Consider the following 26,634-nt stretch of genomic DNA (forward strand, 5'->3'; position numbering starts at 1 on the left):
CCAATCCAACCATATGCTGATTTGTGATGAGTAATTTGGTTCATTTATCTGACTCACATAATTATAACATTTGTAGTCTTCCCATTCAAAAATGTGAAAAAAAATCACAGCAACAAAAAAAAAATCTAGAAAGCACTGCACTGATGGCACTAATGGTGCAAACAGGAGAATGCTGTAGAATAGTAAAGACACAGTGCAGGAATAGATCAATGGCTAACCTGACTTCACTTGACCAACGGGGCAGCGCTTTGAATGCTTGTGATTTCAAATAAACCGTTTGGACTATAACCTGGTATCATTGACTTCTGACCTTGTTCACCCAAGTCCAACACCGGCACCTCCACATCATAAACATAAGAGAGGATCCAAAGATCTTCTCTAAGAATATGAACAGTGAAGGTTGTATTGAGAAACACTGGGGCTGTTAGGAATGAAAATGGTGCTCCACTGGTAGAAGCAGAAAGATTTACTAGAAGAATTGTCCCAGGACTAAAGGATTAGGATGATACAGATAGGTAGAAGGTTGGTGTTTTTCTAAGAGAGAGAAAAACAGGAGGTTTGATTGATGAAAATTATGAGGGGTTTAGATAAAGTAAGTAAAAGAGAAATGGGCTTCTAATGGTGGAAAGAGATAGCAGGAACTGCAAATGCTGGAGAATCTGAGATAACAAGGTGTAGAGCTGGATGAACACAGCAGGCCAAGCAGCATCAGAGGAGCAGGAAGGTTGACGTTTCAGGCCTAGACCCTTCTTCAGAAATGGGGGAGAGGAAGGGGATTCTGAAATAAATAGGGAGAGAGGGGGAGGCGGATAGAAGATGGATAGAGGAGAAGATAGGTGGAGAGGAGACAGACAGGTCAAAGAGGCGGGGATGGAGCCAGTAGAGGCGAGTGTAGGTGGGGAGTTAGGGAGTAGATAGGCCAGTCCAGGGAGGACGGACAGGTCAAGGGGGCGGGATAAGGTTAGTAGGTAGGAGATGGGGGTGGGGCTTGGGGTGGAAGGAGGGGATAGGTGGGAGGAAGGACAGGTTAGGGAGGCGGGGATGAGCTGAGCTGGGCTGGATTTGGGATGCGGTAGGAGGAGGGGAGATTTTGAAGCTTGTGAAGTCCACATTGATACCTGCAGGGTTCCCAAGCGGAATATGAGTTGCTGCTCCTGCAACCTTCGGGTAGCATCGTTGTGGCACTGCAGGAGGCCCAGGATAGACATGTCGTCTGAGGAATGGGAGGGGATGTTGAAATGGTTCGCGACTGGGAGGTGCAGTTGTTTAGTGAGAACCGAGCGTAGGTGTTCTGCAAAGCGGTCCCCAAGCCTTCGCTTGGTTTCCCCGATGTAGAGGAGGCCACAACGGGAACAGCGGATGCAGTATACCACATTAGCAGATGTGCAGGTGAACATGTGCTTGATGTGGAAAGTCTTCTTGGGGCCTGGGATGGGGGTGAGGGGGGAGGTGTAGCACTTCCTTTTGTCCCCCTCCACCCACACATCAACGAATACCGGTCACGTTTGGACATTGAGCAGTTTTTCCACCGCCTCCGCCTCCACGCTTACTTCTTTAACTGTGAGCCTAACCCTCCCTCTACTGACCCCTTCTCCCACCTCCAACACACCCTCCTCCTGGACACCACCCCAAGGCCTCCTACTCTCCCTCGACCGCTTCATCTCCAACTGCCGTCGAGATATCAATCGCCTCAACCTCTCCACCCCTCTCATCCACTCCAACTTCTCCCCCGCAGAACGTGCAGCCCTCTGCTCCAATCCCAACCTCACCATAAAACCCGCGGACAAGGGAGGCGCAGTTGTAGTATGGCGCACTGACCTCTACATCGCTGAGGCCAGGCGCCAGCTCTCTGACACCTCCTCCTACCGCCCCCTTGATCATGAGCCCACCCCCGACCACCAAACCATCATCTCCCAAACCATCCACAACTTCATCACCTCAGGTGACCTTCCACCCACAGCCTCCAACCTCATCGTTCCCCAACCCTGCACCGCCCGCTTCTATCTCCTTCCCAAAATCCACAAACCTGACTGCCCTGGTCGACCCATTGTCTCCGCCTGCTCCTGCCCCACCGAACTGATCTCCACTTATCTCGACTCCATTTTCTCCCCCTTGGTCTAGGAACTCCCTACCTATGTCCGTGACACCACCCACGCCCTCCACCTCCTCCAGAGCTTCCAATTCCCCGGTCCCCAACACCTCATCTTTACCATGGACGTCCAGTCCCTATACACCTGCATTCCCCATACAGATGGCATAAAGGCCCTCCGCTTCTTCCTGTCCCGCAGGCCCGACCAGTCCCCCTCCACTGACACCCTCATCCACTTAGCCGAACTCGTCCTCACACTCAACAACTTCTCTTTCAATTCCTCCCACTTCCTACAGACAAAGGGGGTAGCCATGGGTACCCGCATGGGCCCAAGCTACGCCTGCCTCTTCGTAGGTTACGTGGAACAATCCCTCTTCCGTACCTACACTGGCCCTAAACCCCACCTCTTCCTCCGTTACATTGATGACTGTATCGGCGCTGCCTCGTGCTCCCACGAGGAGCTCGAACAGTTCATCCACTTCACCAACACCTTCCACCCCAACCTCAAGTTCACCTGGACCATCTCCAATACCTCTCTCTCTCCTTCCTGGACCTCTCTGTCTCCATCTCCGGCAGCCACCTAGAAACCGATATCCATTTCAAGCCCACCGACTCCCACAGCTACCTAGAATTCACCTCATCCCACCCACCTTCCTGCAAAAATGCCATCCCCTTTTCCCAATTCCTTTGCCTCCGCCGCATCTGCTCCCAGGAGGAGGCATTCCACTCCCGTACATCTCAGACATCCACGTTTTTCAAGGACCGCAACTTCCCCCCCCTCAATGGTCAAGAACACCCTCGACCGTGTCTCCTGCATTTCCCGCAACTCATCCCTCACACCCTCTCCCAGCAATAACAACCAAAACAGAATCCCCCTCGTCCTCACGTACCACCCCACCAACCTCCGGACCCAATGCATCATCCTCCGACACTTCCACCATCTGCAATCCGACCCCACCACCAAAGACATTTTTCCCTCCCCACCCTTATCTGCTTTCCGGAGGGATCACTCTCTCCGTGACTCCCTTGTCCGCTCCACACTCCCCGCCAGTCCCACCACAACCGGCACTTTTCCCTGCAACTGCAGGAAGTGCTACACCTGCCCCTACACCTCCCCCCTCACCCCCATCCCAGGCCCCAGGAAGACTTTCCACATCAAGCACATGTTCACCTGCACATCTGCTAATGTGGTGTACTGCATCTGCTGTTCCCGTTGTGGCCTCCTCTACATCGGGGAAACCAAGCGAAGGCTTGGGGACCGCTTTGCAGAACACCTACGCTCGGTTCGCACTAAACAACTGCACCTCCCAGTCGCGAACCATTTCAACATCCCCTCCCATTCCTCAGACGACATGTCCATCCTGGGCCTCCTGCAGTGCCACAACGATGCTACCCGAAGGTTGCAGGAACAGCAACTCATATTCCGCTTGGGAACCCTGCAGCCCAATGGTATCAAAGTAGACTTCACAAGCTTCAAAATCTCCCCTCCTCCTACCGCATCCCAAAACCAGCCCAGCTCATCCCCGCCTCCCTAACCTGTCCTTCCTCCCACCTATCCCCCCCTCCCACCTCAAGCGCCACCCCCATCTCCTACCTACCAACCTCATCCCGCCCCCTTGACCTGTCCGTCCTCCCTGGACTGGCCTGTCTCCTCCCTACCTCCCCACCTACACTCACCTTTACTGGCTCCATCCCTGCCTCCTTGACCTGTCTGTCTCCTCTATCCATCTTCTATCCGCCTCCCCCTCTCTCCCTATTTATTTCAGAACCCCCTTCCTCGCCCCCATTTCTGAAGAAGGGTCTAGGCCCGAAACGTCAGCCTTCCTGCTCCTCTGATGCTGCTTGGCCTGTGTTCATCCAGCTTTACACCTTGTTATCTTCTAATGGTGCAAAGGTTGGTAACTAAAGGACAGTGTTTGCAGGTGTGTGGCAAAGTAAATAGAAGTAACATAGACCTAAGGACCAACTTTTTCCACAACAGGGTCATGGGTGTATGGAATGAGTGTCAGATGAAGTGGTTGAGGCTGGTACAATTACATTTAAAAGGCATCTGGATGGATATATGAACAGGAAGGCTTTAGAGGGATGTGGGCCAAATGCTGGTGAGTGGGACTAGATTTATTTAGGACATCTGGTTGGCATGGGCATGTTGGACTGAAGTGTCTGTTTCTGTGCTGTACAACTCTATGACTCTACATGGAGAAATGTTTTTAAGTCACTTGGTAGCACATAACTTGAGTATTGTTGATAAACAGACAAGCTATAGAAGTTTTTCACCTTGCACCCAGCATGCAAGAATTCCAAACTTCAATTTATTCTGCATGAAAATCAGCGTGCCAATTAGTTCGCATGTGCATTCTGATTGGCTGAGGCACTTTTGCAGAGACCACACCAGGAAACACAGTTGTGCCAAAGCTTTTATTTAAGAAATGCAAGTCCACTTAGAACGACTGAGACAAGCCATGGGGAATGCACCCGATATCAGTGTCCTACAAGCTAATTGAGAAGGAATAACGCATGTACGAATTCCTTTTCCCTGCAGATGACTGGGCCCTATGTATGAACGTATGTGGATTCTATAAAGCCCCACTGATACTATTAAATTGTTGGTCAGTGTAACTTTCAGCACACTGGGAGTAAGACACTCTTATGCAACAAGTGGTTGAGAAGTGGAATTGTCTACCCAATAGGTTGGTGGATGTAGGTTTAATTGTTGTTTAAAAGTGGAATTGGTCAAATACTTGAAGCCAAATAAAAAAGGAGGGATGTAGGGAAAAAGAGTGGAGGAGTGGGACTAACCGGATTGCTCTTTGGAAGGGGCACCATGGACTCAATGGACCATTTTTTGTGCTGGACTCTCACAGCCAACTGATGAACAATTATGACCATTTGCTAATGATTTCTGGATTGCCAGTTTCCAATGTGCCTGTAAAAGGGATTATTGCCTCAATGACACAAGGCTCAGAACTATTTTAATGAAGCTTGCTAATGCACATGAATTCTTTCAGTATGGGGGAGCTTGCGAGATAATGCCGTGTTATTTTTACACATCTTAACATTACTGGCATAACCGGTCCAGTGTTGGACGAGCAGTTAACATGAGACTAATATAATATTCAGATCCTTGCCATAAACAACCATTTGAAAATTCAATTTAGGCTCACTGGAACTGGATCAAGCTGCCAACTCTAGTTAGATTGCACTGGCAAGTTCCGACTTCAAGTCATCACTGAATACAATGCTGCATGCCATATCTGCTACTGAATATATCCAATAAATGCTCGCTTAGAATTCGGCATGAACAGCTAATGAAACACAAATAAAGATAGCAAAATTTCCCCCACTTAAATCCCCACAACAATATTTTTCCCAGGTACAACAGTTACTACCTTGGATTCTTTTTTTTTTATTAATAAACATGCAATTTTCCTGTTCTCTAAATTGCAATTTAAATCCATCATTTGTTGGAACAGATGGGACTCTGGGGGTTAGAAGCTGATTGAAAGGTACTTGACCTATCATCCATCTGCATTGATACATCCAAAGCAGAAACAGTTGTTTGAACATTTTAATAAAACAGTGCCACTAATTCAGATGTGACACAAGATCACAGCAAGCTCATTAAACTGACCACGAGGCCTGGCAGCTTGGCCCAGAAACATTACAAAATCCGATTGTTTTCAGTAAATACAGAAACTGCTGTAAAGGTGATATTGCCCAGTGAAACCTAGTGTTGCTCAAGTGAAACCAAAACGCACAATGATGTAAGATGAGTTTTGTGTTGCCTTGCACATCATATTTCAACATAAAACAAACAACCTAGGTGCAGTTCCGAAGACAGATCAAACAGTGGGCAGCTGCACATTTGCCTATCCAGTCTTGTCAAGCACTGTTTATTTACTTGATCAAACATAGTTTTCACTTCATTAACAATTAACGTTTAGTTCCCATACTGTCTCACCATGCTTGCTATAAAACTCACCTTATACTCATGTACCTGCTTGTAAAGTGCCCCATGCCCCCTCCCCCTTCTGGAGCCCATACACCCCAATTCTACACCCCTTCACTTTAAAAAGAGAGTGCCCTTACATTCTGTTACATCAGTCTTCTGTCCTGCCTGACCACTGCTGGCATTTGTATGAATAGTGACAAGTATAAAACACTGGAAAGTACATATCATTTGACCTGGATACTGCCCCATCAATGTTGCGATGACTGGTATCCTAACTGCTACTAGTTCTAGTGAGAAAAACGTTGGTGACAACCATTAAAAAGCAGTCCTTTACTCCAGAATAATCCCAAAGACAGAGGATCACCAGGAAAATCTAGATGGGGAGTCTCTCCTGACCATCTCCAAATACTACTGCCCCATCCTGAGCGTCCAGGTCTTCCTTCCTATTAACTTTATGTTCCAAAATTTATTTCCTAGGCCTCTGTCCTCCTTAGAATCCCCACAGAGCTGAAAGAGGTCATTTGGTCCATCAGGTATGCACCAACCCTCCTAAGAGCATCCCACCCAGATCCAGCTCCCCCACTGTATACCTGTAACCCTGCATTTAGCATGACCAATCCACCAAATCTACTCATCCCTGGACACTGTGGGCAATTTAGCATGGCCAATCCACCCTAACCTGTACAAAGCTTTGAACTGGTGGGAGGAAAATAGAGCACCTGGGAGGAAACCCACGAAGACACGGGGAGAATGTGCAAACTCCACACAGACAGTTGCCCAAGGATGGAATTCAACCTGGGTCCCTGGCATTATGAGGTAGTAGCGCTAGCAACTGAGCGACTGTGCCGCCATCCAAAATCACACTGGACCTTCTTGAACTGCGAGAATCTGTGGGATGAAGCTACTCCCAGACTGCTGTTTGGGTGACCAGAACTGGACACACTACTCCAGAAGAAGCCTCAGCAGCGTTCTCTACAACTTCAAAACGACATCTCGACTCCTGTACACAAACATCTGAGTAATGAAGCACAGGAGATGAATACCAGCAGGTGCTGGCAGCAAGTCCCCATAGCCGTGGGGGGAATGAATCACTGCGAGCCAGTACACCGCGGTGGGGTGGGGGGTAGGGGGATGAGCCGGTGAAGGAGGAGACTTACCTTGTTGCTGGTGAGGAGTGGACAGTTGTTGGACATGGGCCTGGTACTGCGTGCTGAGCTGATGCTGTTTGGTACTCCTTACTGGACTGTAATGTAAATCCTTAATGTTGTTATCCAAGAGGATTGTAAAGTATGTTTTATTACTCTGTAAGATGTGTACCTAGGTACTTGTGCCTGAGATGGCACGATTAAAAGGCTGCCATTGTAAAAACTTTTCACTGTACTCCTGTATCCAATAAAGGATAATCTATTTATAAGATGCTCCTGAAACCTTTCACTTTCCAAGATGTACTAATACCTGATTATGTGGCTTGGTGTCAAATTTTGTTTTAGAACATTGCTACCAAGCAGTTTGGGGTAGTTAATTACCTTAAAAAGGGGGATATATAAATGTAAGTTGCTGTTGTTGGATAATGCAGCCACATACAACATGATCTCAGAAACCTAGATGTATTTCCAGGCGAAAGTCTGACGGCTCTTAATGTCAAATTTCATTGAGCTTCAGCACTCTCATCCCATTATCCAAAACATGAAATAACTCACAGTAGATGCGGAGGATACAAGGATAGTTGAGACAGGAAAGGAAAGGGAGTATAACTGTCTGTCTTTGGGATTACTGCTTTTTCATATCTGAGAAAATCACAAGTAGGTACAAGCAGAGCATGTTTCATTCCACAGCACTGACATCTATTTCCCATGATGAGCTACATCAACACAAATGATTTTGGAAAAATGTAATAAAATGCTTTTGTAACATCTTCACATTTAATTGCAGCTAAGAATTTATGGCCCTTGTTCCAAAAGCAGATGGAAAGTCAGACTGACTGAATGTTCAGATTAAACCCCATTGAGGAAGCTGCTGCTGGGGGTTGGGAGGAGGGTGTTGGGGGGGTGCGGGTGGGTGGAATGCCTCAAACAATGACAATGATGGCGACAACAACATACTAGCACCATTAACATAGCAAATATTCCGAGGCTGTTTGTAAGAACATGAATGATGTTTGACACTGAGCCACACGTTATTGTAACCAAAAGCTTGAAGTGTTGTTTTTAAGAGATGGGGAGGGTGTGTAAAACCAGGTTTGCTCAAGGAAGCCAGAATCAGACAAGGACGGTGATCCAGCTGGAGAGGGAGTACAGAGCCAGGGAGCGGCATCTGATCACCCTGGCAAAATATCAAGAAAGCAGCTGAGGCTAAAATAAAATCTGTAAGCACTGGGAATGCACAACAAGCTTCAAAAGGGAAGAAATGGACTGAAGTTGTGGGTGGAGACACTGTTAGAGGAGCTTAGTAATGATTTAAATTTTCCATCCAAGGAATTAACCACATTTTTATTTTCAAATGCAAATTTCCAGAGTTTGCTGTTTCTTGTGGAGCCCATACAGAGAGCTGCAAGTACTTACATCTTCCACTTGTACTTTGTGGCAGGTGGGTTGCCGTCTGCTCTGCATGTCAGACGTACATCTTCTCTGTTCAAATACCAATTCCCATCAAATCCTTCCACTGTAACCTCTGGTTCATCTGCACGGAGAAGTAATGGCACCAACACAGAGATTTCAGAGACAGCTTTGTACGTATTCACTCCCAAACCCGAAAGAGTTTACTTCATTTAGTAGTTTTGCCTTAAATAACCTATTTATTAGACAAAAGAATTAACCACATTGTCATGTTGAGAGATAAAGCTACTTCTACCAGGACAGGTATCTGTCTGCAATGTGACTTTGTGCTTCCACTTGGTCATGGCCCAGGCTGTTCAGAGATGGTGACCTACCACTTCTCAACTGAGGAGGTGCCTTTGAATGGAGAATGTCAAAGATCAGAAATGTTACACAAAGTTGGTTAATGTGTATTGCATGATGTATCCTGGAGATGTTAACAATGAGAGTCCTTTCCTCCAGGGAATGGCTGCTTGGATCACTTCTGCCCACTTGCTTCTGGAAGTTCCTGCTTTGTTGACTTCGGATTTGCCACCTACCTCAGCTTCAAAAAAAACCTCTTCAAAATTCTTATTTTCAGCCATTGCCCGTCCCTTAAATATTCCACTTGGGGTCTACTGTCTATTCAACAGCCTATGGTTGAGGAGCTTTACAAGAATTCAGCTTATTTTAGGAGGGTATTGAGAACACGTGTCCCTGTGAGGTAAGGGTATACATGCAAGGGGAAAGGAGCACAGAGCCATCGTTCACAGCAAAAAAGGTTGACATGCTTCTGTTCAGTTTTCAGAAAGTTAGAAATACTGATACAGCTGATACTCACACTGCACATTTAACATCAGCACCTTGGTGGTGCGATCCGTCTGGTAGTTCACCACACATGTCAGTGATTGCCTGTGAGCCTCTCTGGATGGAACAAGCAGGTACTGGCTGATCACTGTGATGGTGCCATTCTGGTTGCGGAATTCTTTAACAACTGCCTCCCCATTTACTTTTGTCTCCCAAGTGATGATTCCTGGCGGCTTCCCATTGGCAGATGTACATGTTGCTACAACAATCTTTCCCGAAAAACCAGCTCGTGCTGTGATGGTGTTTGGGCTGAGCTCCGCATCATTCACTGGCCTGGCTATAAGGAAATTAAAGAACTGTCAATAAAAGGAAACGATAGCACTTGAGAGATTGAACTCCCCTACACTGCCAGGCCCCATTTGTAATTAAAATATGTGTTCATACTGTTACCTCCATTTGAGTGCAATAATAGCATAACAGGAGATTTGTAACAAAAGTTTTTGCACAGTTGGTAACTTCTCAAATTTCACATTATCACACTGATAATCCAATACTTTCCTTAAACAGGTAAAGGACTAAACGTTAAATACTAAGTAAAAACTGAAGGAATTGCAGATGCTGTAAATCAGGAACAAAAACAGAAGTTGCTGGAAAAGCTCAGAAGGTCTGGCAGCATCTGGTAAGAAAAAAAAAAATCAGGAGTTAAAGGAAGGGTCGCTGGACCCGAAACGTTGACACTAACTTTTTTCTTCACAGATGCTACCAGACCTGCTGAGCATTTCCAGCAACTTCTGTTTTTGTTTAAGGATTAAACATTAGTTGTCAGAACAGTTCATGTACAACACAAAAAGGTTTAAAAAAGGCTCTGCAACAAGCTCACAGAGCAAAGTGAGGCGATGAATTAACCTACCTAATCCTCTCCTCCTCATTACATCACTTTCCCTCAAAATCTCAACAATATTTTTGGTTGACTTCTCAAACATCTATTTGGTTTGTATCTGATTCTGAACCTTCAAAGACAGTAAGAGGTTTTAAAGATATGATATAAATATTTAATGGTGCTGTTGGTCACCAGGAATCCATTTGATGTGTCTCAATTGAGCAGAAACTGACCTGGACTCACCACATTAACACAGTGGATAAAAGAGCAGGCCAGAAGCTAGGAATTCTGCAGTGAGTAATTCACTTCCTATCTCCTCAAAGTCTGTCCACATCTACAAGGCACAAGTCAGGAGTCTGATGGAATACTCCCCAATTGCCTGGATGGGTGCAGCTCCAACAACATTCGAAGTCTGACACCATCCAGGACAAAGCAACCGCTTGATTGGTACCATATCCACAAACATCCGCTCCCTCCACCACCGATGCTCACTACCAGCAGTGTGTACTGTATACAAGATGCACTGCAGAAATTCACCAAGACTCCTCAGACAGCAACTTCCAAACCCATAACCACTTCCATCTACAAGGACAAGGGAAGCAGATACATGGGACCACCCCCTGCAAGTTCCCCCTCCAAACCATGCACCACCCTGAGTTCCTTCATGGTTGCTGGGTCAAAATCCTGCAAATCCCTCCCCCATGACATTGTGGGTCAATGTACAGCATGTGGACTGTAGCAGTTCAAGAAGATTGCTCACCACCACCTTCTCAAGGGGCAAGTAGGGACAGGCAATAAATGCTGGCCCAGTCAGCAATGCCCACATCCCACAAGTGAATTAATAAAACAAATTCTAAAGGCTGTGGCCAGAGCATAATCTAGATTGCTTCTCCAATTCACCACTGAAGGAGTGTAAAACCAATGGATGCGCTGTCCACCTTAATAAACTTTAAACCATTCTGTTGGACACTAATGATGATATTGTACAATTCCTTGGCAGAAGCATGAAACATACAAATGTCCATGTACAAGACGGAGAGAACAGGAGAGTGGGAAAATGTGCAGGAGAAAATGCTAAAGGAAGATCTAGAAGAGAGGAGAAAGAGAGGGATAGAGCAAAAGAAAGGGAACAAACAGACAGAGAGTGTAACAGAGAATTTAAGATAAAGCAAGACAATACAGCTGAAGATACTAACAAGAATAAACCCTACACAAAACTTGCCAGAGGGCTGAGAACTAAAGGACTGACTTAAGGGTCTGGTAAAAAAAAAGAGATGTTATGAGAAAGAAACAAAAGAGCGGTTAGGATCTGGAATGCACGGAGTATGGTGGAGGCAGATTTTACTGTGGCTTTCGAAAGGGATTTGGATAATTAAACAGGAGAAAAAATGTGCAAGGTTGCAGGATGGAGAGGGTGTGTGGGACTAGCTGGCTGCCCTGACACAGAGCTGGCGCAGATACAATGGAATGAATGGTCTCATGTTCTTCAACCATGATAATAATAATAATTCCATAAAGCAGTTGGGATTAGAGAGAGAAAAATTGTACTGCGAGGCACTAACAGATATAAATCGTGCCCTTGTAATCACTTCCAATTCTGAAACATAACTTCAGCTCTTTTGTAACATATTTAAAATAATAATTCCCAACTGACCTGTCAACAAGAACCTATCTTCATTCAAAGTTTAAATATTTCAGATCCACCAGATTAGAGAGGAGAGATTAGAAAAGACCGCAAGAACCGAACATCTGAGTAGAACATTGAACAAATGTCAGAAATTAACTGAATCAATAGATCTCATCATCTTAAATGGCTGCCAACATGGGATTGATAATCCAAATTCCCTCAAATGTTGTGTCAGCTGTGAAACTTTACATTTATCACTCTGTTCGCTGTAGGTAAATGTAATATTGCAAATATTCAGTAATTTACTGAGGACGATGGATATTTGTTGTTCCAAGAGATTTTTTCCAAAAACATGCTGTACATGTGCATGCATTCATGCGTGTTAAAGAGAGAATGAGAGTGTGTAAGATGGAGAGAATGCGAGAGTGTGTGAGAGTGAGAGTGTGCGAGACAGAATGAGTGCTGGCAGTATGGGAAGGAGGGACACAGTATGTGCGAGGCAAGAGAACAAGACAAATAGATGGGGACAGTGTGAGGGAACAATTTAGGGCAGCACGGTGGGCTCAGTGGTTAGCAGTGCTGCCTCACAGCACCAGAGTCCCAGGTCTGATTCCACCCTTGGGCGACTGTCTGTGTGGAGTTTGCACATTCTCCCCGTGTCAGTGTGGGTTTCCTCCCACAGTCCAAAGATGTGCAGGCTAGGTGGATTGGCCATGCTAAATTGCCCCATAGTGTAGATTAGGGGGATAGGTCTGGGTGGAATGCTCCGAGGGTCGGTGTGCCTGTAGGGATTCTATTAAAAAAATGTGCATACAAAATACAAGGAAAGGAGTGACAGCACAAACAGCTTGAGAGATAGAGAGGCAAAGGAGCAATCAGACAAAGAGTAGAAACAGAAACTACAGTCAATGGGGAAATCAGAGGAAAATTGGTTGGAGTCATTCCTGGCACAGAGGAAGACGGTCGTGGCTATAGGAGGGCATTTGCTTCTGTCCCAGGACATCACTACAGCAGTTCCTAATCACCTTGTTCACGGATGTTATTACACATATCTAGAGCCGTTGAGGTTTGATTCCTGGCCTAGAGGAAGGGACACTACCACTGCAGTGTCCAGGCATAAACATTTTCAACTGCTTCATCGATGAGGATTCCCCACAAGATTAGAAGTGGAGTGTTCACCAATGATTGCACAAAGTTCAGCACCATTTAGGACTCCTCAGATACTGACACAGTCTACGCCCAAATGCAGCAAGACTGGACAATATCTCCGTTTCGGCTGGTCACGTTGCAGGAAACTTTCACTGTCCCACAAATGCCAGGCAATTACCATCTCCAATAAGAGAGAATCTATGATCCCGCGACATGCAATACTATTTACCATTACTGAATCTGCCAGTATCAACATTCTGGGGGTTAAAATTGAATAGGAACTTTCCTGGACTTGCTATATAAGTGCTGTGGCTAAAAGGGCAGGCCAGAGTCTGGGAATCTTGCAGCAATAACTAACCTCCTGATTCCCTAGTGTCTATCGTTTACAATACCCAAGTCAGGAGTGTGATGGAATACTCCCCACTTGCCTGGAATAGGCGCAGCTCCAATGACACTCAAGAAGATTGACATCATCCAGGCCAATCAAGCCCGCTTGATTGGCACCACACCCATAAGCATCCACTCCCTCCACCACTGATGATCAGGAGCAACAGTGTGTACTATCCACAAGTTGCACTACAGAAACTCAGGAAACGCCTTTCAAACCTACAACCACTTCCATCCAGAAGGACAAGAGCAGCAGATACATGGGAACACCACCACCTGCAAGTTCCGCTCCAAGCCACTACCTGATTTGGAAATATATCACTTTTCCTTCAGTGTCGCTGGATCAGAATCATGAACACCCTCCCTAAGGGTATTGTAGGTCAACCTACAACATCTCGACTGCAGCGGTTCAAGAAGGCAGCTCACCACCACCTTCTCAAGGGGCAACTAGGGACAGGCAATAAATGCTGTGCCCAGCCAGCAATGCCCATGCCCCACAAGTGAATTTAAAAGGTAGAATGGAGAGACAGAATGAGAGATTGAAGTCAGCTGACTGGCTCCAGAGTAGCATTACACAGATAGACTGAGCCGAATGGTGACAATCTGTGGTCTCCAATTTCTGACTCTGGGATTGGCAACACGCGGTCCACGCTCAGGCAAAGATTTTAAAAATCTTACCTCATTGGTTGAGGCCTGGAACTGTCCCATTAGGAATAATCAGTTAGGAATTCAGGGCCCACATGTTACATTAACTCCAGAACAATCTAATCCTACAGACTGGGCTTGGACATTAAATCTTGAATTTGCATTTTATTAAAGGGCCAAACTCCCACCAAGGGCACACTGGTTTTTGATGATTCAATTGAAGGGAGGTCAAATGTCTAAGTGGAGGTGTCTCAATAAGCTACATTGTCAAATGTAGATAAACTATGCTGCCACAACATTAAGAAAGCAGCTCCTCAAATGAAATAAATAATGGCCTTGAATGTAATATTCACATTCCTGAATGAATAAGAAAGGGCAGCAACTTTCTCATGTGGGCCTCAAGAAGAAATGGCTGAGACAGGCTATAACTAAATTCTATTAACAGGATCAGATCTGCAATGTTGAAGCAGGAAGGATGTCTTTGCATTTTCTGTTTAAATCTATTTAAACAATCTCCAAGGTCTGATCTGTATGCACAGCACAAAATGAGGAGCTGAGAAGCCAAGAGGCCCAAACCCAATTTGCCCCATCGCATTGTCATGCAAAACAAATGATTTATGGCCACCAGTTTCCTAATGAAAGATTAAACATGTTTCCATCCTCTGACTGCAAACGAATATCAGGATGCACTCTTCCGTGTATTATCCATGTTTTGTTCTTAGCTACACTGCGGAGATAATTTGCTGCTGAGCTTCAACCAAGTGCCTGTGTATCCTTATTTTGGTTGATGTCAGATGCTGTTTTATAGCACAAGGCTTCAATCAGAGACCCATACAGACAGCTGCTTTCTTTCATTTGGCAGCTACAGTTATACAGATGACTTTTAAACACAATACAATTTATAGCATAGAGATAGACCATCTGCCCACAAAACATTTAAAATACAGTATTTCCATTGAATTGTATGCATAGATTTCCATTAGTCAGGATTTGCAAATCCAATTCAGTTGGTGATGTGAAGCAACCCTCCCCCAAAAGGTCAAACAAATGTGGGCATCAGCCAGAGCTCGGCTGTTAGCAGTCTTGTCGGAGTCAGAAGTTTCTGGGTTAAAGTCCCACTCAGGGCCTGGACAGAACAGCTAATGGTGACACTCCAGTGCAATACTGAGGGAGCATTACACTGTCGGAGATATTAGCTTTCAGATGAGACATCAAACTAAATCCTAAACTGCCTCAGTGGGTCAATATAAGAGATGGCACAGCAGTATTTTGAGGAAGAACAGGAGAATCCTCACCAATGTCCTTTATCTCTCAAACAGCAGGCTGAAATAGACTCTCTGAAGATTATCACAATGGTTTATAGGGTCTTGCCAAGGTCAGACATGTCCTACATTCCAACAGAAATTAGACTGCAAAAGTACTTCATTGGCTTTAAAGTGGTGGTTATGAAACGTACTATTCAAAACACAAGATTTTCTTTTATTCATTATGATATAAATAGAAGGCAGTCTTCACTGACTTACTGCTACAAATGTATTTCTATCATGTAGCAGGAGATGCACAGATATCATGCTTTAGCAAGACTGTACTGGGGTACACACTCTCACCACTGTTTCCTTTTGGGGCTGTGAAGTGTGGGTGGTTGTGCATTTTCAGCAAAGACCAAGCCAAGTGAAGTCTCTGAATTCTCACACTGCTCAGTTAGTGTATCACTCAGACACAGAGACCTTTCCCAGCTCCATCACTCACCAACACAAAATATTGATTCAAGTGGCCTATTACTGTGCTCCCGCTATTGAATTTACTGTGAGAGAAACAGAGATCTGCTGACCTGGATAAGGTGAAGACTGCAGGACTTTATGAATCTGAATGTATGACATGGTGTAGTTTACACACAATGCACATAACGCTGCTCTGTATAAATTAAACTGGTCCTTGGTCAATGCAAATTAATTCTGAACAGAGATTGACCATGGGATCACAGCAATGTTGGCAGATCTTCTGCCATTACCCGTTAACAATTTCTATTAGAGAAAGTTGCCTACCTTTTACCATCAATTTATAAACTGCACCATGGAGCCAGTGCAAATTGATCAAGAAACGTGCATAGCTATAGTTGAAACTGCCACGGTAATGACACTGTGCTCTGAAGAGAAGGATTATAAACCTAACATTTCCATGTTCCCTACAGCAGTTATTAGTGTCATGTAAACAATTCAACTAATCTAATCTCACCAAGTGCAATATTTAAAAAGCACAAATAAATCATTTTCTTATTGGAAAGACAGAGAGCGTGAGAGAGAGACAGAGAGAGACAGAGAGCGAATGCGAGAGACAGACAGACAGAGAGACAGACAGAGACAGAGAGAGAGAGAGACAGAGAGAGAGAGAGACAGAGACAGAGACAGAGAGAGAGAGAGAGACAGAGAGAGAGAGAGAGACAGAGACAGAGAGAGAGAGAGAGACAGAGAGAGAGAGAGAGACAGAGAGAGAGAGAGAGACACAGAGAGACAGAGAGAGAGAGAGACAGAGAGAGAGAGAAGAGGTGGAGAAACAACGGCACTGGGAGAAGGCTCAGGGTTTGAGAGAGACAGCAGCAGAGGTTTGGGGGCGGTGGGTGGTGGGGAATGTTGAGGAGATATAAAGGCAGAGGACGGAAATGGAGGGAGTGGAGGAAGACACACACACAGGAAAAAATGGTGACAGCAATCAACACACACATGGACATAGCAACATGGAGGCACTGACATAGTGGATTGATCATCGAGAAAACCCAGACTCATGTTCTGGCAACATAGGGTTGAATGGCACTGTGACAGAAAGTGAAATTTAAATTAATAAAAATCTAGAATAAGTAAAAAGCTCATCCAATGGAGACCTGCCATGACTACCATCTGACTCATTAATGTTCTTTAGGGAAGGAAGTCTGCTATCCTTACCTGGTCTGGCCTGGAAGGGCAATAAATGGTGGAGCGATGCCCGCACCGCATGAATGAGTTAAAAAAAAACACACCCATTTAAATGTTTAAGAGGCATTTAGACAGACACATGAACAGGCAGGGAATAGAGGGATACAGACTGTGTGCAGGTGGATGGGATTAGTTTAGAAAGGCATCATAGTCAGCACAGACATGGCATGCTCAAGGGCCTGCTCCCATACAGCACTATTTTTTGTTCTTTTAGGAGGGAGATGGAACATGTAAAGGCACAGAGGGAGAAGGACAAAGGGAGAGACATATTAAAATGCAGAGCAATTAAATACAGAGCCACACACACATGGAGGGACACAGAAAGAGACATGCATACAGGGAAGCAGAGCTGCAAGATGGAGAGAGACATAAACCATCAGCCATAATCCAAACTGACATCCAAGCACAGCACAATCAATCAGTCACCATACAAAATGAGGCAACACTAATGATGTAATCACATCATGCAGCATGTGTCACCAGAAAAGCAGTGTTGATGAAGAGAGGTTTAGATTGTACATAGACCAAGAAAGATGCAATGAGGATACAATGGATAATGAAGCACTGGATTCAGGTATTTTGGAGGAAGCAATGGCATAGAGATTAATCTTCCAAGCCACATACATTCAAGGGACTAGACTTGGCGTCCATTCTAAGAACCAACTCTAACATTGTTGACTGGAGTTGCACTGTTACATAGTGCTGATATTCTAGCACAGATCACTGGATGTCTTGAATGTTGTGCTTGTGGAGAATCTACTGCTAGAGGAGGAAATCCCCCTCTAAGGGGCATCTTCCAACAGTCACACTGTCAATAGTCATCCAGGCCTGGAGCTGGTAGCTACAGAACAAGGTTACAACTGTGTGGGAAAGTGAGATGGGGAAAACAGTATTCAAATAGCAAGATTAAACAGCCATTCAATTGGTTAAAACTGCTGTACACCAGAAATTCAGATAAAACATTTTCAGTACGTGTTTGCAGTGATTGGAACTAGGTGAACCTCACTGACTACAAAGTCTTTGATTGGGGTTGTTAACCTGGGCCAGTCAGGAATGCCCTGGCTGACCAACATAACCAGCAGATTTAGAGCCTCCTCAGTTCAGGAACTGACTCCGAACTGGATGGTTACAGCCAGTGTACTGTGCACAAGTAAATAAAGGGTGGCTTAGTGACAGGATACTGGCCTCTGTGCAGTTATTTTAATGTTATAAAATAAAGGCTTGCACTCATACAACACTTCTTCATTATAATTTACAGCCAATAGTGCAGTTACTTGCAGAAAGTAACAGGCAGACTGCACCCAGGAAGATCCAACAAGCAATAAAATAATAAAATGAGTAAATCATTTATTTTTGTGATGTTGATTGAGGGGTAAATACATTTTCCCTTCTCTTCTTTGAAATAGTGCAATAGAATCTTTTGCCTTTGAAGGCTATGAATTGTCTAAATCTCCAAGAAACAACTCAGCATAACAACTAGTCTGGAAGGGGGCCCCTCAGTACTATACTGGAGTATCCATTTTGATCACAGTGCTCAAGTCCTGGAGTAAGACTTCAATCCTCAACTTCAGCTTCCCCATCATCCCCATACCCAAGAAAACACAATGCAGTGTGCCTTAATGACTATCGCCCAATAGCATTTCATGATTATCGAAGTCAGTGCTTCGAAAGGCTGGTCATGACCCACATCAGCTCCAGTCTCCCAGCCTGCCTCAATTCCTGACAGTTTGTCCACTGACATAACAGATCCACAAAGGATGCCATATCCCTAGCCCTGCACTCATCCCTGGAACATCTGGATAATAAAGACACCTCCATCAGACTACTGCTCGTTGACCACAGCTCCACCTTCAACACCGTTATCCCCCTCCAGACTGATCTCAAAACTCTGTGACCTTGGTCTCGGCTCCACCCTCTGCAACTGGATCCTCAGTTTCCTGACCCACAGACCGCAATCAGTGAGGATAGGTAACTGCACCTCCTCCTCAATAACACTCAACACTGGAGCACCACCGCCCCCCACCCCACCCTCCTCCCCAGGATGCGTTCTCAGTCCCCTACTATACTCCCTGTACACCCACGACTGTTTCCAAATTCTGAATGAACGCCATCTACAAGTTCGCTGACAACACCATCATAGTGGGACGGATATCTAACAACGACAAAGGAGATAGAGGGCTTGGTGTCGCGGTGCAATGAATACAAACTGTCTCTCAACATTGGCAAAACTGAACAACTGATCATTGACTTCAGAAAGGTGGAGAACACGCCCCCATCTACATCAACAGAACTGAGGTTGAGTGATGAGCATCAAGTTCCTTGGAGTGACGATAACCGATGATCTGTCCTGGATTTCCCACATAAATGTGACAGTCAGGAAAGCACAACAACGCCTCTTCTTCCTCAGGCAGCTCAGGAAATTTGGCATGTTGATAAGGTCCCTCACCAACTTCTACAGATGCCCCATTGAAAGCATATTGTCCAGGTGCACAATGGCCTGGTATGGCAACTGCTCTGCCCAGGTATGCACAGCCCAGACCATCACAGACACCAACCTTCCATCCATGGACTTTATTTACACGGCTCGCTGCTGCGGAAAGGCTGCGAACATCAAAAACCTATTGTACCCTGGTAATGATCTCCTACAACCTCTTCCATCAGGCAGAAGATACAGAAACCTGAACACACACACCAGCAGGTTCAGGAACAGCTTCTTCTTGGCCATTATCAGACTGTTGAATGGACTCTCTAGCCTCAAATAATGTAACCTGCGAGCCTCTAAGTCTTTTTGATCTGTACGTCCTTTGCTTGCTGTGACCTGCCTGTACGGCTCGTAAACTAAACTTTTCACTGTATTTCGGTACACGTGTCAATAAAATCAATCTGAACTAAGAGTGCTACCTACTTAGCCATGACAGGCACTGGGATGATGTTTCATAAAAATTCAGTGTCATTTCAAGAATAATTTTAAATTTTAGTGAATTTGAGATTGTTTAGCATAGCTATAAGATCAATACACACTCAGCTAGACCAGTGTGCATGTCCTTGACACTTACTTGTTAGTATCAATGTTTCAATTCACTTTGGTCATTTACATTTGTCAGCAGCTTCCACAATGATGGGGCACATGGTCGTTAAACATGTGTAATAACTATCAGAATGCTTCAGTTTCACATTACCCTAAAAGGCAAAAGTTCTCATGAAAGGGTCATCTCAATCTTCCTCCTCTCTCCAAAGATGCTGTCTAATCTGCTGAATGCTCCTTAGTATTTTGTTACAATTATAGATGTTACTATCCTGGATTATTGCAGTGTGGGAGAAATGACCCTGGAACTGTCAATAATTACTGCCTTATTTTGTGTTAATTAGCATCAATTAAATATTAAACAGTTTTCAAATACTTAATTTTTCATAAAATGTAACGAACAGTATATGATCTTTCTCCTCAGTGCTCAGGCTCCATATTTATTCAGAGTCACTGAACTCTATTCAGGTCATTACACACAGCCCAGTACTAAATCTAGTTTCCATTAAGAACATTTCACAAATCATAGTAAGGAGGAGTTGAAATGATTGTATACAGTGAAGGTAAGCTAGAAAGTAAAACTGAGGAGCTCAGGCCAGGAACAATGAGAAAAACGGTCACTAATAAATTCAATTACGAATTCACAAACCTATAGAATGGCAAGAATATGGAACTGGTTCTATTGGTCAGATGGCATAAACATAGTTAAGGGCAGGTTAAATGAAATATATAAGAAAGGAAAGTTGATGTGTTTTGATGAAGAGGGATGGGAGAAGTTCAAGTGCAGCATAAGCACTGACGTGAACAGTGGGCCAAACAAACTGTTTCTGTGCTCAATATACAAACCTAACCTCAGTAATACATCCTTGTGTTGATAGATACATAAAAGTTTTTGGATGCTGTGTGGAAGTTGCACTGTAGACCATCTCCATGAACTGGTGGATATGAGAACACTTTCATTAATAGAATCCCTACAGTGTGGAGACAGGCCCTTTGGCCCAACAAGTCCACACTGACCCTCAGGGCATCCCACACAGACCCATCCCCCTATAATCCACCTAATCTACACATCCCTGAACACTATGGGCAATTTATTTTGGCCAATCCACCTAGCCTGCACGTCTTTGGATTGTGGGAGGAAACCAGAGCACCCAGAGGAAACCCACACAGACACGGGGAGAACGTGCAAACTCCACACTGACAGTCGCCCGAGGGTGGAATCGAACCCGGGTCCCTGGTACTATAAGGCAGTAGGGCTAACCGCTGAGCCACCGTGCCACCCCTAAATTCTTGTTTAGAATCTCACCCATCTCCTGCGGTTCCACACATATGCAGCTTTGCTGATATTTAAGAGGCCCTATTCTCTCCCCAGTTACTCTTTTTCTCATGTTGCGCAGTGAGATCAGAACAAGTCAGTATTTCACTTGAACTGATGCTGCAGAGTGGGTGGGTCTCAGTGTTCATGTAACTCTCCATTAGAAGGGAAAACTCATGATTTTTGCAACAAAGGGTAGTTAAGCAGTAATCACATGGGTGTAAGACTGGAACCACTCTGACCCGTTAAGGGACTGTGTGTTTTCTTACTTGAAGGATGCGAGTGAACCATTTTGGCTTTTACATCAGCGAGTCTTGCGCACACTTTTACTGATTCCAGCTTTTTCTTCCAGACTTCCTTTCATAAACTGAATTCAAATTCTGTAACGATCAGGTAGGACTTCAACTCTTGATCCCTAGACTATTAGTTGAGGTTTTAGGATTTCTAAAGGCAGTTCCACACACACTGTTTAAACACCGTTTAGAACATTATATTACTGTCTATCTGATTTATAGAAGCACTTACCAAAAACTGTGAGGTTAACCTGGCTCTCTCGATTTCCCGTCGGAAAAGTTGCAAACTCACAGATGTAGACACCTTCATCGGATAACTCTAGGCTGGACAGCTGGATGGTCGCATCATCCAGTGATGGCTTCTTAAAAGATACTCTGCCTTGGTGAGGGGGCAAGACAGAGACCCCCATAGTCGGATGAAAAATAGCTATATTTTGCTTCGACCCATTGGTTGCCTTTTGCCATGTCACTTGAGTGATTTTGATGTTGGGGTTGATGTTTGTGAATGTGCAGCGCAAAGTCACGTTGGCTCCAATAAATCCAGACACGCTATCATCCACAATCACCGTCTGGGCCTGAAAAACTACAACAACATGAGCTTATTACAAACTGGTCAATCGTACAATCAGATAGCACATGCATACTGTCACAAAACATTGTCGTACATTTAAAAGTACGAACGTGCATCTATTTAGCACCTTTCACATTCCCAGGATGTCCAGAGTGCTTCCCAGCCAATGAGATGCCATAGCTTCACTTTGCAGCCAGCTTTAACCAATCAAATCCCATCAATAGAAACAACAGGTTCAAGTATTTTAGATAACAAGATGTAGAGCTGGATGAACACAGCAGACCAAACAGCATCAGAGGAGCAGGAAAGCTAACGTTTCGGGTCTGGACCCTTCTTCATTTTTTCTGAATAAGGGTCCAGACCCAAAACGTCAGGTTTCCTGCTCGGCCTGCTGTGTTCATCCAGGTCTATACCGTGTTATCTCAGATTCTCCAGCATCGGCACTTCCTACTATCTCAGGTTCAAGTATTTTGTTTTTTTTGGTGGTGTTAGTTGAAGTACAAATGTTGGCAGAGACGCTGGGAAAACCCAGTTGTTCCTCTTCAACAAAAAAGTGTTATGGTATCTTTTGTATCAACTCGTACAGGCTGACAACAGTTTTAAACAAAAGTCAGCTTCTCCGAGAGAGATGCAATCCTTTAGATACTGCTCTGATGTCTCAGCCCGTATCATGCATTCCTATTCCTAGAACAGGGTTTGCACACACTACCTTCTCAGTGTCGAAGTGACAGTGCCACCCACCAAGCTACTTGCAATGGAAAATGTAAGATTTATACGTATATATTTTCATTTCGTTATTGGAGTCTGAACTAGTTTTGCGGGCTTTGGTTCAAATATATGATGGCCATTAACGTTAGCCAGCCAGCGACGCCCATGCCCCACAAGAGAATTAAAGAGGAAAATTAACAAATAACTTGAGTATTTCTGGAACCTTTTTCCCTCATTATCAATTCATTCACAGGACATGAGCATCAATGGCTAAGTTTATTTTTAAATCGACAGTCAACCTTATTGCTATGGGCCTGGAGTCACGTATAGGCCAAATCAGGTAAGGTTGCAACATTTCATTCGCTAAAGGACATTAGTGAACAAGATGTATTTCTAAACAACAATTGACATGGTCATCATTAGATTCTTAATACAGACTTATATTGAGTTCAAATTCCACTATCTGCCATGGCAGGATTCAATTCCAGATTTCTGGAACATTACCTGGGTCTTTGGATCACTCAGTGACAATATCACTGCGCAATCACTTAGTCCCTGTTTAAATAAGTATGAGCGAAGGAGTTCTTGGGGTGATAATGTGAATTTGGTTGCACTGGGAGACATTTACAACCAAAAGAATAAACTTTGAGTATTAGCTTATTTTCTGTTTAGACGGATAAGGATTTTTGCTTTGGTTGGGGAAAAGGCACATAGGTTAGAAAGCATTTATTTTCGGTTTGGAGCAATGTTGGTTGAAGTTAGATCTATCAAACAGTTTCTCCTGGAGAAAATTGTTCAGAAAAAGGTGGGGAAAACTTATCTCAGCGCAAGATCTTTAATTAGGGGAAAGGTCCAGAGCAGAAATGTTTGATTTAAACCTTGAAGAGGTTTCTTGAAGCTGAGAAAGACCAAAAACTCAGGATTGTGCGACTAATCAAGGAAGAGACTACAAAGCTCACATGATCAAGAATTGAAAGAAATACTTAAATTAAACCGATAGATATCATACAGGAGTGAACTCTGTGCTAGGATAGATGAGATTTTATTTTTACTGTGTTTCAAAACTTTTCAAATTGTTTCAGATGTAAATAACTTACTTTATTCTATTTTATCTTAATTTTATCTAATTTTTTTGCAAAATAAAACCAAAATCTGCAGGACTATGTGCTTGTATTTCAGTGAAAAACCACCTCATTACAAGAAACAAAAATCTAACAAGCTAGATTAGTCTGACTTGTCTAGTACTAACATTAGTTGGTCTCATAACACCATCATCAGATAAGCATCTTACAAAATGTTATCCATAGCTCTTCATGACCTGTTTGAGGGAGAGCCATGAGTAGAGCACAGACAGTGTGACATGTTATAGCAATGGAAGAAACGTAGTTGACTACAGGCACCAGTCAGATTGGCAACAAATATGTAATTATTTCCAATTCAGCAACAAGCTTGAAACCATTTTGTTCAAATGTCAGTACAGCTGCTGCCTAACATACAGTGCTATGTTCAGGCCTAGGCATTAACATCCATTCCTATGGTGAGCACATATTTCTGGTCAATTAAATAACTGATGATTGGAACACGTTCCTGCAGCATTGCTACACATTCTCTTTCAACCATGCTGAAAAATCCAAATGACCAGAAATGTGAAAAGAACTTTTTCCTATTGATTGTTCATGTTACTTACAGCACTCTTGAATCATTCCAGTGGCAGATTATTAACCACTGCATACTGATTACAATTAATTATACAACAACGGACTATTACAATTCTATTATTCAATGCTATTACAATCACTCTACACAGTTGTGTTTGCTTAACATATCTGATCAACTTTTATCAAGATTTGCAGTTTCAGTGAAGACACAGAGGTGCAGCAACTGGGACACAAAACCAAAGCAGACTGTGTGCAGTGTGAATCTTGTCCTTTTTAACATTTTAAACTGTGCATACATTATCCACAGCAGCTGCCTGTGACAGGTTTGTGGGTTTTGTCAGACAGATCCGAATGATTCCAAGTAGACTACTGCCTAATCCAAAAGCTACATTGCAGACAAATCAGGGTTACACCATGAAAACCAACCTTCGTGTTTATATGAAACAAGCCCCTGGAGGTACATCACATTAATTAGCCCTCGGCCTGCCTTGGAGACCAGTAATGAAATACTCAGAGCAACAATGTATGCTCTCAAGACAAAACTAATCTATTCTTGGAGCTGTGTGGCTGTTTTCTCCATGTTTCCAGGTAATTATTCATTATTTTCATGCTAAGAGATCCCTTATAACAGTGACAGTCAGAGTATCTCTCTGTGCTAGGCCTGAATTCCTAAGTGTACTAAACCAATTACTGAGTAAAATAGCAATTTTTCAGAAGTTACATGAAGAGACTGTGCAAGCTGACTAATTTTACAGCTTGAATTAGTTTGCTGTGCTGATTCAGACACAAGATATGATAAATCTGCACATGTGCAGTCTTGTTAGCAGTCATGCTTACCTGCAATCTCTTTCCTGTACTCTGTCTTGTCATTGTTTGAGATCTGACCTACAATGGTGGCCAGGGATCTTGTAAATGGAGTTGAGGTAGAGTTTGGCCACGCAGTCGTGAGTACATAAGGTGTATGGTAAGGGGCAGAGTATGCAGCCTTGCGGGGTACCGGTGTTGAGAATTATAGTGGAGGTGGTGTTGGCACCTACCCTGACTGATTGAGGTCTGTGAATCAGTAAGTCAAGGATCCAGTTACAGAGGCGGGGAGCCAAGACTCGGAACTTAGAGAAGAGTCTTTTACAAGACACAGTTTTGTGAATGTAATCCCTGCTTTCTCTGGAATACCATGAGAGAGTTCTTAAAATAGAGAAATATCAATAAAACCAGCTCTACTGCCATTGGGATCACAATCTCCCTCACTGTGATAACCACAGCTCTAAAGTGAGTAGATTTATATCTTTTGTACTTTTAACATTTAAATCGGCCCACCATGTCCTTTATGGTTGATGAGGACGAATACTGCTTTGGAATCAATTCTCCCGGTTGTTACTTGTTCATTCGTTTAGGGATTATGAGCATTAATGGCTGGGCCAGCATTTATTGCCAGCCATAAACTGAGGAGTGGCAGATGGAGTTTACCTTAGATAAATGTGAGGTGCTGCATTTTGGAAAGGCAAATCACGGCAGGACTTATACACTTAATGGTAAGGTCCTGAGGAGTGTTGCTGAACAAAGAGACCTTGGAGTGCAGATACATAATTTCTTGAAAGTGGAGTTGCAGATACATGGGATGGTGAAGGCGGCATTTGGTATGCTTGCCTTTATTGGACAGTGCATCGAGTATAGGAGTTAGGAGGTCATGTTGCAACTGTACAGGACATTGGTTCAGCCACTTTTGGAGTATTGCATGCAATTCTGGTCTCCCTCTTACAGGAAGGATGTTGTGTAACTAGAAAAGGTTCAGAAAAGATTTACAAGGATGTTGCCAAGATTGGAGGGTTTGTGCTATTGGGAGAGGCTGAATAGGCTGTGGCTATTTTCCCTGGAGCACCAGAGGCTGAGGGCTGATCTTAAAGGGATTTATAAAATCATGCGGGGCATGGATAGGGTTAATAAGCAAGATCATCCCCCTGGGTTGGGGAAGCCCAGACTAGAGGG

General features: G+C 44.1%; 1 protein-coding gene across 1 annotated transcript in view; it reads right to left on the reverse strand.

The window, feature by feature from the left end:
- The window catches only part of LOC109935469 (nectin-1-like), a 335,855-nt gene extending 313,457 nt beyond the window's left edge, over positions 1-22,398 (reverse strand). The window contains exons 1-4 of the mRNA XM_048615348.1: positions 22,377-22,398; positions 21,944-22,294; positions 9,456-9,758; positions 8,603-8,720 (exon numbers count right to left, since the gene is read on the reverse strand). Coding sequence (XP_048471305.1) covers positions 8,603-8,720; positions 9,456-9,758; positions 21,944-22,294; positions 22,377-22,398 — 794 coding nt within the window. The remainder of the gene's footprint in view (positions 1-8,602; positions 8,721-9,455; positions 9,759-21,943; positions 22,295-22,376) is intronic.
- Positions 22,399-26,634: the final 4,236 nt, after the last annotated feature.

The sequence above is a fragment of the Rhincodon typus genome, chromosome 32 (genome assembly GCF_021869965.1).
Source record: "Rhincodon typus isolate 14 chromosome 32, sRhiTyp1.1, whole genome shotgun sequence".
NCBI classification, from domain to species: domain Eukaryota; kingdom Metazoa; phylum Chordata; class Chondrichthyes; order Orectolobiformes; family Rhincodontidae; genus Rhincodon; species Rhincodon typus.